At 31.1% G+C, this 12760-nt stretch overlaps 2 protein-coding genes across 2 annotated transcripts; one reads left to right on the plus strand and one right to left on the minus strand.

The window, feature by feature from the left end:
- The first annotated feature begins 79 nt into the window (after positions 1 to 79).
- l(3)77CDf (phosphatidylserine synthase 1 homolog l(3)77CDf) lies at positions 80 to 5793 on the plus strand. Its single transcript, XM_011066078.2, has 6 exons — positions 80 to 496; positions 1339 to 1893; positions 2108 to 2377; positions 2709 to 2931; positions 3524 to 3590; positions 4370 to 5793. Exons 1-6 carry the CDS (start codon positions 264 to 266, stop codon positions 4423 to 4425), a joined length of 1404 nt encoding a protein of 467 aa, XP_011064380.2. The 5' UTR covers positions 80 to 263; the 3' UTR covers positions 4426 to 5793.
- LOC105152051 (neprilysin-2) lies at positions 4658 to 12660 on the minus strand. Its single transcript, XM_011066080.2, has 16 exons — positions 12166 to 12660; positions 10947 to 11927; positions 10295 to 10703; positions 9917 to 10027; positions 9644 to 9749; positions 9395 to 9590; positions 8907 to 9071; positions 8741 to 8833; positions 8406 to 8591; positions 7884 to 8015; positions 7592 to 7774; positions 7189 to 7295; positions 6727 to 6923; positions 6298 to 6464; positions 5577 to 5726; positions 4658 to 5337 (listed from the first exon to the last, which is right to left on the minus strand). The coding sequence occupies exons 1-16, from the start codon at positions 12361 to 12363 to the stop codon at positions 5122 to 5124; spliced, it is 3597 nt and encodes a 1198-aa protein (XP_011064382.2). The 5' UTR covers positions 12364 to 12660; the 3' UTR covers positions 4658 to 5121.
- Positions 12661 to 12760: the final 100 nt, after the last annotated feature.

Consider the following 12760-nt stretch of genomic DNA (forward strand, 5'->3'; position numbering starts at 1 on the left):
ATGTCGCCATTGCCGCCGTGTCATGTCGCCTCGTTCGCCACCAATCGCGCGCGCCCACCGGTGTGAAGTTGCGCGCGATCGCTGCCGAGCGAGTGTTGATGCGCCGCGCGCGCACCCAAGTTCACGCGAGTCAATCCAACTCGATCGTGGATCGCAGGCGTGTTCGCGTTCACGTATAGAACGGATACGGCGTGAGAATTACACGTGTCTTTTTTTTGCCGATGGTGGTCGAACAAGACTGAGACAGAGAGTATCGTGGAAGGATGGCGACAACAATGCAAGAAGGCGATTTCAAGGCGACCACCATCGCCAACACCGTCGCTAACACCGTCGCCGATCATGCCGAGGAGTACAGACTCCGCACCGGGACCGACAGTTTTCCGAGTATCAACGAGAGGCCGGTCGATGACATCTCCCTCGAATTCTTCTATAAACCGCACACAATCACCCTGTTACTCATCTCCATTGGCGCCGTTATATACTCTGCGTTCACCAGGTAGACAAAGGCCTCACTTTGCCTCACATGGCTCTTTGATCCTTTGGAATTCTTGTGGATTATATTTCCTTAATTTCTTTTCTCTTTCCTCTTGTTTTCCTTAGCGATATAAAATGTATTTCGATTAAAAAACCTACATGATGCAAGTGACTGAAGAAATTTCATGTTTGAATGTTAATTAGATTTATATCCGGTATGTGAAAATCAATATCTAATTTTGATAAGATAATCACCTGAAATACCTTGACAATGACTGAATGTTGTGCTTGAATAATGCAACTCATATGTTAGCATATACATGAGAATTTTAATTTTTTATGTGCAATGAAATACCGATAAAAAAGGTTTCATTAAAATTTTTTCTATAGAAATATGTGTGCAAGTAATTCTATATATTACAATTTTATATATTATGATTTGAATTTGTCCTTGGCTTATCTATTATAAGCCATTCATGATTATTCTTCTATTTAGCTTAACTGTATTGTGTATTATGTAACTTGGTTTTTTTTGCATTATATTTCTGTTAAATATTTTTATGTTCTTGTATAGACAACAGTTATGATTGTTATTAGAGATTTTTTTTTAGTTTAATTTAGTTTGTATTATTAATTATAATATTTTATATAGCAGATATAGAAAAATATGTATCATGTTGTTATGTGTTTATTATGACTGATAAATGCAAATAAATTTGGAACTTGGATTACTCCGATTTTAGTCACTATTTATAATTCAGTTTGCAAGAAAATTTATGTAAATGGAATTCGAAGGTCACATAAAATTTTGTCGTATCATTGGAATATGCAGAATATTGTTACATCTAAAAACATTTCTTTCAGGAATACCACCAATGTGGAGGACAATATGTGGGCGGGTATATTGTGTGTCATTTTCTTCTTCCTCATCATATCTGTCTTGACATTCCCCAACGGCCCATTCACTAGGCCTCATCCTGTGGTATGGCGGATAGTTTTCGGCTGCAGTGTACTCTATTTGATGGGTCTGCTGTTCTTGTTGTTCCAAAACTATGAGACAGTCAGGAGGATCCTGGTATGGGTGGATCCAGGTTTAGCTTCCTTCCACATCGATATGGACAAGGAGTATGGTGTCAACTGCTCGGATGTCACAGTGGAAAGGATCTGGAATCATCTGGATGTATTTGCGCTAGCACATTTTCTTGGCTGGGCCTTCAAGGCTATCTTAATTCGTCATCTTGGTATCCTTTGGGCCATCAGCGTCATGTGGGAAGTGACAGAAATTGCCTTTGCACATTTATTGCCAAACTTTATCGAGTGCTGGTGGGATGCCTTGATTCTCGACGTTTTAGTGTGCAATGGATTGGGTATCTGGGTCGGCCTGAAAATTTGCTCCATATTGGAGATGAGGGAATACAAGTAAGAGTTTAAATCTTGAGGTTCACGTTTTTCAAATTTTCATCATTTATTATAATAAAGAATTTATTTTATTGCTCAAAGTATATTCTTTCTATTCAGAATTCTTTTTTTATAGAAAAATTTTATCTTTATTTCATAGAGAAAGAAATTTTTTTTTCTCAATAAAGACTATTGAATAGTAAATCTTTTAATTTAAATACTTTCTTAAATATAGGTGGGTCAGTATTCGTGATATTGAGAGCACTACTGGGAAGCTGAAGAGAGCAATGTTGCAGTTTACTCCTGGCAGTTGGACATCTGTTAGATGGCTGGATCCAACTTGCACACATATGCGACTGGTTGCTTTATGCCAGCTAGTGATATTCTGGCAAGTTTCTGAGCTGAATACGTTCTTCTTGAAGCACGTTTATGAGTTTCCTCCATCCCATCCATTTGTTGTCGCCAGATTAGTATTGGTCGGCGTTATAGTCGCACCATCCGTTAGGTAAGCACAAATTTTAACAATATAAATAAGATTAGTTTTTCAAATTTTAAAATTTGACTACTTTAAAATTTTACATTTGTATCATATATACATATGAATAATGAATATTGAAATTTCAGAATTGTAATATTTCAATCTTATTAAGTATTATATATAATTTTGTGAATTAAATTATACTAATATAAAAATAGGTATAATTGGTACTTTAAATTTTCTAATCTAATATTATCATACATATTAACAAATTAATCTAATAAATTAAAAAAAATTTGAATATACGATTGAGTGTGCGGTTGAGATAATATTTGTTATAAGTGCGTTGTAATTGCAGGCAGTATTATATGTTCGTAACTGATCCGACATGTAGTCGAGTGGGAACTCAGTGTTGGGTCTATGGAGCAATTATGGTGACAGAAGCTTTACTGTGTATACGCCATGGTGCAGCCCTGTTTGAACGCACTCAAGCTCTCAATATCCTCCTTTGGCTGCTTTGCCAGTCTCTAGTCTCTGTTCTCTGCGTCTATGGCTGTGTTTTGTGGCATCAGTACTTTGAGGTAAATACTAACATGTTCAGATTTAATGTCTCCGTAAACTTCCAGAAATAGGATTTAAGAAAAATATTGCTACAGTATTTTTACTCTCGGAGAAAAAGAATAATGATTGCATAATAATTTAGAACGGAAGTAAGTATCATATATAAAGAATTCTGTATTATATGGAAAATTGGGTTGTAATGGAATGACTTAATTTTCACATTTAATGTAGTTGTAATGTGATGAATATAAGATCTCATAAACACAAGGCTTAATAATGAACAGTTTTGAGCTATGGTACATCAAAAATGTAAAACTTCTGCTCAACGACTCATGGAGCATTTTTGATATCATAGCTAAAAAAATTATTAAGTCTTGTGTTTAGACAATCTTTTGTTCCATATTGTAAGTTACATTATATGTAAAAACTAACTCACTTCATCGGGATGATAGCAATAATTTTTTATATAATTAGTACGAGATCCTTTTTTTTTAGAGCAAACTTACGTAGCAATTTTGTGTCACTTAAATAAGTATTGTTCGTCAATAGCTGATTAATTTTGGTAACTAACTCTTGTTGCTCCTTTTAAATGCATGGTGCTGATCACTGCAGACGGGAAAGAAAGCCACTATAAGACGATCAGTCTCCCATCTAAGCAAGTTTGACACGGATGTGAGCGGTATGAGTTGATTGATTACATCATGCGATGTGTAATCGCTTGATAGTTTGCAACAATCTGAGTTTGCGACATTTGATTAATCGTTCATTGCTACTGCCATTCTTGTCACAGATCTAGTTTCCACCGAGGGTTTAATCCGGATTAAAATGTAAGAACCAACCAATTACAGTAAAGTATTCTCCTGTTACAGACGAACGACAGGGGAATGCTCGACTATAGTTAGTTGGTTCTTACATTCTAATCCGGATTAAATCTTCGGTGGAAAATAGGCCACTGTTACTGTCAATCATCCCGAAATTTGTTCGTGATTTGTTCATGTAATATCCTAACTCGAATATTTTATTTTTGACAACTTAAAATAATGAAAATATAATTAATCATTTGGAAATCAGGATTATTTTTTATGGGGACTGGATGCTTTTATTTTAAATTTTACTTTTAAAATTTCAAATCTTTGAATATTAGATTCCTGAGTCTCAGATTCTTGCATTTTAAAAAACGTAGACTTTTTGAATACTGATCATAAATACTGTAATTTTTATAGCTAAAGTTTCTAAAACTTCATCTTATTAAATTTTTAGATCTTTTCTTTAAATTAATAAATATAATAAATATAATAAATATAATAAAACATTAATAATAAAAAAATTTTTATTATTCAGATTAAAGAAATCAGTCTCAATCAGATTTTTAAAAAAGAATTCTTAATCAAATGCCACAACTCAGTTGACATTGGAGCGGTAATTTTTATGTGTCATTTACAAATGTGTTTATTTCAGGCAATATGGCTCGTCGTACGAAATCCGTGGAGGAATTGGATAAGAAGAAATTGTGAAAGGAAGAGAGAAAAGAACTGCTTGATGGTGAACTGAGGACACTAATTACATTTTCTAGTCGAATAGGACAATCGCGCGCAAGAGTAGAATGAATGATTAATATGTCCAATTCTTTGTGATATGAGTGGTCTCCAGTGTTACTTTTGTTCCTCAGAATGAATGAAGAATATTATTGTTATTATTGATCCATGGACGCTTCAATTTAGCGTTCGATCAAATTCAATGTGAACATCGCGTAAAAATGTTTATTGATTCATATTCATTCAGCGATTACGTTGTTCGCTTATTTTTTTCTCTCCAACGTTAATTATAACGTTACCTCGCAAACAATGCGTTTGCGGCAACGTGTTCATCAAAGCATTGCTTTTAAACTTAAGATACACGTTTTTATTATACGTAAATGAGAATCTCTTTTATGTATTAAAGGATACAGAAACAAAACACATGTTCTCCAATATCTTTTTTAAAATTATAGAAACAGGTTTACGTATCAACCGCATGAAACTGATGCTTTTAATTCAAAATATAATTAATAATCAAATCTTAAAAATGTTCATACGCGAATTTCGCAGGATTGATGAATTCGAGTTTTGTTTCTGTGCCCATCGATTAGCATGTTTTTCGACTAATCGTATGCCAATTGACTCATTTGCTATAGCGTAATGTCCGCGGGTATTCTTTTCCGCGAACGATTCTCACTCCGGAATCATCGAGGTCTCTTTAATCTCTATGTATGGGAACACGTTGCAAACGTCGTTGGGTGCAATCTGCGAGCCGAGCGGGCAATTCCACGCCTTGGCAAGGAACTTGTCATTTGATGCGGAGACGAACACGCGGATTCGACTAGGTAGGTTCTCGCTCTCATGCAAGGAGACATACGACGATGTGAGTGATGTCTTCGTGCAATACATCTGCAACGATAGAGATACAAAAGCATTAATAAGTGTTAATTATCTGGAACGACTCGATAACGGTGAAAGTTTCGAGGGAACAGAATCAACCATGATCCTCGCAAATCTTTGGATTTTATTATTGAATTGCCATCCAATATTTCTGAAGATCCGAGGATCACAGGATTCTCCAGAATATCACGAGGGACCCCCATAAAATAAAACTGCTGTTAATGTAAAACGAACTGTGAGAACAGTACCTGAGCGTAGGCGAGATAGAATAATTGGTCGATGCGGAGTTGTATCCATGGTAGTCTCTTCGCATTCGACATCGTAAGAGCCAAAGTATCATAGGCTAGTCTGAGTCCTATAATTTCAGACAACCGCTCGTTCAAGGTCAACCGCGGAATCTAGAATATTTACAAATGTCGACATTTTGCGTCTGCGATTCAATAAATCAAGCATTACGCAAAAAAAGTACACTTATTGTGTTAAATTTTACTACACAAAGTGTTTCTAACAATCCCTTCTCCAATTTTGTTATTTATTGTACCTTATTTTCTCGAACTTTTACAGTGAATCTCACTTCTTTGAAGAAATGAGATTGAAAATTGAGTCACTCTTTGAAAGACTGGTTCAATTCTCATTGTTTAGAGTGAGATTCTACTCTAAAGATTTTAGAGAGTACAATCAGGAAAATTGCATTATAGAATTCATCTATTAGTTTGACATTCCATAATGATTTTTCGATCCTTTACTATACACGTTCATTTCTCACATTAATTTTCATCGCTTTTATAAGTAACAAAAATTTTTAAATGATTTTTATATACATAACATTTTTAGAAAATATTTATAAAGTTGTGTGTATTAAAAGAAATTGTGTATAGATATTATAACTAATTATTTGGTGCTCCTAGTATTTCAAAGAAAAGAAATGCACCCAGTTGTGTATATTAAGGATTGAACAACTCAACTTACTCTAAAGGACACGATTTGATCAATGAAGGGTAACGTCATGTTTATAGATTCTTGGTACAGATTCTCCTTTTGACAGTTAATGTAATCATCGAAGTGAGTGTTTGTAAACTCGTTTTCAAACATCAGGGAATCTTGAGCATTCCTAATTTGATTCCAATAGTGTATACCTGTTGCAAAGAAAACGATTGTAAAAATTCAGGTAATCAACTAAAAATAAAAAAAATGATTCTTATGATTTATATATTGTATAAATGTAGTCAATTAAAATCAATATTACATACAATAATGTTCTATTTTAAAAAATTATAACATAAACCATACATGAGGTCTAAGAATACTATAAAAAAAATGTATGAAGAATATCAACAGTTGTTAATAACTGATGAGATTTTTATGTATTTATATAATTACATTATTGCAGTCATTTACCATTTGTGTCGAAATGATGGGCAATCTGATGAGCTATTAAATTCCCAAGGGTTGCTAGCAGAAAATAGGATAATTCACCGCCGTTTATTAAGTCACTCATTAAAGACCAATCGATAATACCGTAAGGAATCACGATGAGATTTAGAGCATAAATCACTTGGGCTTTCGATTGGAATGGCGTAGCATAATATGTCCAACTATAACATAATTTACAAAAACTTAGAATCCAAGAGATTTTCCAAATTAAAAAAATTTAAGAAATTGAAAATGAAAGCTTTCAAAATTAAATAATATAAAAATTTTGAACTTATTAGAGACATGAGTGTATGAGTATACATAAATAAAATAATCTAAAGAAATTTGAAAGAAATATAAATTTACAGAGTTAAACATCTAGGATTTTATGAATTTATTTAAATTGAATTAATTCATTGATCGTGAATTAATTTGTATTCTATTTACATTTGCTTTGGACCACCAACTTCTCTTCTTAATTCGGTGTACATTAAAGTTCTGTATCTTTTTAGTAATATCATTGAGTTGTTAAAGTAATTGTCGTTTAAAATTACCTGAAAGTTGATTGTCAATTAGAACGTAATTCAAACTAATTGAAACATACAGAATGATTTTTAATTAAATACCAACATAAAAAAAACAATTTAGCATTCAAAATAAAAAAATATGTTATATAAATCTGTTAAAATGTTTAAAAAATGCCTTATACATTCATATAATGATGTTTGTTTTTATTGCAGATTTTCTAGATATGTTCTGTTTTTAATAATTTAATAATTTAATATCAATAATTATTTTAATAAAGTAATAGTGAAGAAGAATTAATGTATGACATATATATATTTTTTACCTCTGATACGTTATATTCATTATATAGTGAGTTTCTGTTCTTGAAATAGGAAACAACAGGTAATGCGAGTTTCAGACTATTGATCTTGTTTAGCAATTCTTTTCGTCCTTCCTCTTTTGCCCATTGTGCTTCTTGCATTTTGTCTGATAACGTTTGCTTCAAGTTGTTGAATGTCTTTTTTATCTGTTGAATGAAACAATAGTCAAAAAATGAAAAACAATAATTTATAAATTCGAAAAATTGAGCACTTATTTATATTTATTATATTTTAGTTATATTTTAATTCACTTACTATTTCATTCATTTGCGTTATTTCGTAATCAGTAAAGGATGATACGTATAAACTGGACGCTTCCAACCGTAGAAGGTAGGTAGCAACATGCAGACAATAATCCTTTACATTATCACGCTTTGGCAAGACCAGCTGCAAAGAATTTCATTTCATTATATCAATAAAAATAAAGAATAATTTTTATTAATACAAAATATGAAACTATTAGAAAACAATTCCATCATTTATTAAACTATTTGTAATATAATATTTATATTTATATACTTTTATTTTATATTTTTTACATTTTATTTAAATTTATATATGATTATTTTATTTTTATTTTATATATTTTTATTATATTAGGTGTTGGAATTAATTCGTAGCGTTTTACAAGTGATGGGAAGTACTTTCATTAATGTATTTTTTAATGCTCATGTGAAATAAATAACATTCTTTCATTAAAAACGCTACGAATTAATTCCAACACCTAATATATTTTTATTTTATCATATTTAAAGACGATCTTAACATGTAAGTTACCTCATGATAAAGCTTATTCGCGTATAATGCCATTATCGCGTTGTTAAGATTCATAGAATTTTTTTTAGCATATTTTTCTAATTTGCGTAAACCTTTAGTTAATGCGGCATGGAAATACACTTGAATAATTTCATTACTTTCCACGTGTACTCCTGTTAACAAATGAATTAATTGCGCCCAATTTACCTGCAAGAGAAAATTGAAGTAAAGGATAAGAGATTGTTAAAAATTTAATAAACACTTTAATCTAAGAGATTAGAGTTAAATACTTAATTTCACATTTTTTTCGTTTTTACTTTTCAGAGAAATTAAAATTCTTATGTGTTTTTACTTACGAATGTACTACTTCTCTGTAAATCCTCTAAACTGACTTTACTGTAATCGTTCATCAAGTACGCCTCTCGTACTTCACTCTTAGACGGAAAATTCTGTAGAGTTAATAGTTTTATCGATAAATAATATTATTAATGTTACAAAAAGCTATAATATATATTTAATTACCGAAAAATATTCTTGCATTACAGACTCAATCACATGAATAGTATTTTCTATGTTTTCAGATTGTATACTCCATTCTAAATCACTGTCATTTAAGCCCTTAAAAACATTAAGCTCTGTCAGCGTTTTCCTAATGGATCTCTCTCTCATAAATTCGCTCGTATCATTCTATGAAAAAAGAATAATTATTCTCACTTAACTCTTCTATATATATGCTCTTTCCTTATATTAATCCATTTTATTAACTTTTTAATTTATACTTTATAATTATCTACTTGTTCTTCTATAATATATGAATCTCAAAAGAAACTTACCAAAAAAAGATCATTGATTGAATTAAAAAAATTGAGAAAGGATATTTTATAAAGAAAGGAAAAAAAGCTTTATAAAAACAAAAATAAAATTGCTTTTTCTTCCTTCAATACTAATAAAATCCTTTAACTTTCTCGTTAAACAATTTGCAATAATTTAACGTACGTAATGTTTTGTACCTTGCATTTTTCATAATTATGATATAAAATTTCGAGATCCACGTACTGTCCTTCCGCCTCGAACGTATTCTCGAAACAGGGATCCTCTACGTACATCGCTTTGAAAGGACTTTCATACGTTGTAGGACCTATTTTCAATGTGAAATTGTTTCGACGATATTCATCCAATTCTGGCACGACATCAAATAAAAGAGCGCTGCAAAATAATTCTAATTTACAATATGTTAATAAATCTTTCTGAGAACTTACCTATGATGTAACATTAATTGGGCGAATAAATTGGTGAAACCCGCGTAATTATCAGACCACGTATCAGATACATAGAACTTTCCTATTTTTCTTAACGCGTCATTTGCTGTAACAAAATTACATCTATCTACAGCTGACAATTAATTATTCTTGCATTACAATTATAATATTATATATATAATTAAGATTTCATTTTATTATATTAAATTTACTTCATATAAATCTTTATTCAATTATTGACTATCCATTAAATACTTAATAGCATCAATTTACCCATTATAATTCTTTCACTGAAGTTCATATTTCTTTCATATTGCACGCAACTGTCGTAGTACGTTGCGAAAGTTGAACGCACGTTCTCGCGTTTCTCTTTTAACATTTGATCTAAAATTATTTAAAACAGAGTAATAAATGTGTAAATATTCAATAACTACTTTCAATAGCTAGTCAACTTTTTCTTCTAAAAAGAAATTAATGTTTCCTGGATTCCTGATGTAATTATATATATTTATGTAATAAAAAGTTATTCCTAGCTAAAAAAATAATTAATAATTACTAATTTAATAATTGATTCTTATAATTATGCAATAATCTTTTTAAGACTTATTAACAATAAATTAATTATATATCATTAGTAATTAATAAATTTACTGGCGATTCGTTGGTAATTTCTAGATCTTCGAATTAGATCTCCGTCTATCAGCTGCGGATTTGCTTCAAAACTACCGCAAGCGTACTCATAGAAATCGTCGCAAGGATCGGCTGAATGATTCATGTAGGACAACATTCTGCTGGCAATCTGTTTGCAGTGTCCTGTCTCACAAATGTTCGTGTCTTCGTTAGAAAGCGTAGTCCATCCTGTGGTGATAAGATCCGTCTCATTGTAACTTATTGGGATGGCTGTTCTAGTTGTATGGTTGTAAAAAATGGTACTGGATGTATTAATATAATTGGATATGGATGATTCGTTTTTCTCCATTCCATTAGAAGTCACATTGAATTTCTCGGTAGTGTAACTGTTTATACTAGTAATCGTTTTGTTCATCAGATCTTCAGCTTCCTACATAAAATTAAATATTATTATAAACATTAATATGACTTCCACAGATTTGAGAATAGATCTATAAAATATATGATTTAATATATGATTTCTTCTATAAAATATATTTAATATATGATTTTTATAGATCTAGATCATATATTAATTTTATAAATTAAAAAATATCTACATAAGAAATTAATATATTGAATATCAAATGCAAATCAATTTCAATATTAAATTTTAGTATTAAAATTTAATTACACTTTTAACTTTTGTGGAAAACTTCTCATCCATAAGTGAAGTATAATTTATTGCGGAAGGAGAGTTCTCTCTCGTTTCATTCTCATTAATTAACATCGCATTGTACTCCGTGACTGCAGATTCTTCATAATTTAAATCTTTCGTTGTAGAATTTCTAGTATCTTCATTTTCTTGAGAATCTGATCGAGTTAAAATATTACTCGTTGTTTCAGATTGCAAAATCTCAGAATAATTGTTCTTAATGGAAGAATGTTTAGCACTTGTACTTTCTTCAAGATCAGTTAGAAGACTCGGCGTTGTTGAAAATGTAATATTATCAATACCAATTCTTAATTTCTCATATTTTTTAGTAGAATTCTCAGAAACATTCTCTTCGGTATCGTTTGACTGTGTCAGCAATGTTGAAGTTATAATGTTATTAGTCACAATGTCAACTTCTGATTTATTCGAATTGTAATATCCGTCAGTAGAATTACTTATAAATTCCTTAGTAGTTGATGACGTATTTTTTATAATATCAACAGTTGAAGTGTATTTCATAGTGACGCCAATTGGTCCACTTGACGATATTGAAGTTGCATTATTGATGACATTATCAATTGTAATATCATGTGACAACGTAGTCAAGCCGATGCTTTCTTTCGTAGTTTCTACATTTTCTAAGATTTCGTTCGAAGTATAGTCTTCAATACTTTTTTGAGATACAGGAGCAGACAATGTTATTTCATCGATACTCGTCGTATTTTCAAAGTAACGCTCAAAATGAGATCCTTTAACATTCTTCTTCGAATAGTCTTCAGTAATGACATTGGCTTCTTCTGTTGGTCTATTTTCTGCAGTAGATGTATCCACTGGGATAATCCAAGTTCTTGCTAAAACTGTCTCTTCTGTCGGAGTTTTTTGAATTGTTGATGTTGTTGTTGACGTTGTTAATGAAATTGTCGTGATTGTTGTTTCGTTTGTGCGTTCTTGAGAATAATGCTGTTTAAAATACTCAATAAAATTATTCACTCAAAATTAAATTAAAATTTTTTGTTAAAAAAAAGTGCTAATTATATAATTGAAACAAACATGAATAAAGAACATGAATAAGAAAAGATTGTATAAAGTTTGTAACGGCTTCTGAAATTACTTGTAAATAAATTTCTTTTATTTTTTTATATCATTTTCTTATAGATCTACATTTGTCTCTCTAAAGATATTCTATTCAATATCATACCTGTGAGTCATGTTTAATATATGACTCCCTGTCTTCTCTTTGATTCTGCACTTTCCAGGGTTTGCAGGCAAGGATAAGGATAAGGCACATGAAGAAGAAAATGAGCAGGGCGATGAGACAGCTTCTATATGACTGATCCCGTTGAGCAGCCTTGCCCTGCTCCCGATTGTTAATCTGATATGTTTTACGAAACGGCATGATTCCTTCAACTCGATTAACTAGCAACTATACGTTAATTTGAACACTACATTTGTGCAACTAAAAAGTCTCGATTTTTATAATAAAGCATATGCGACATACTCTTGCTCCTAATCTTTCAAAGATTGCGGTTTCACTAACCGCTTCCTTCCAAATATCATAAGAATTATCACAAGATAATAGCTTACACAACAAAGTGGATTGATTTGGAGCTGGTAAATTTAACCTTTTATCATGCAATATAAAAAAAAATTACTTAAATACTATGTAAATATTAATTTAAGAAACTAATAAATTAGTTTGAATTTGATGAGATTATTAGTTTAAATGTTATAATTGAAGGAACACTAATTAATCAGGAATCGAATTTAAAGGAATTTTCAAGGACAATTATACT

The sequence above is a fragment of the Acromyrmex echinatior genome, chromosome 17, assembly GCF_024713525.1.
Source record: "Acromyrmex echinatior isolate Ae372 chromosome 17, ASM2471352v2, whole genome shotgun sequence".
NCBI lineage: Eukaryota > Metazoa > Arthropoda > Insecta > Hymenoptera > Formicidae > Acromyrmex > Acromyrmex echinatior.

Excerpts from the sequence above, each read along its gene's own strand:
- LOC105152051 (XM_011066080.2), bottom strand. The coding sequence starts at position 12,363 with ATGCCGTTTCGTAAAACATATCAGATTAACAATCGGGAGCAGGGCAAG. Across the intron at positions 9,750-9,916 it reads CAGTGAAAGAATTATAATGG|CAAATGACGCGTTAAGAAAA; the intron begins GTAAATTGATGC and ends ATTTTGTTACAG. Across the intron at positions 9,591-9,643 it reads CAATTAATGTTACATCATAG|CGCTCTTTTATTTGATGTCG; the intron begins GTAAGTTCTCAG and ends ATTATTTTGCAG.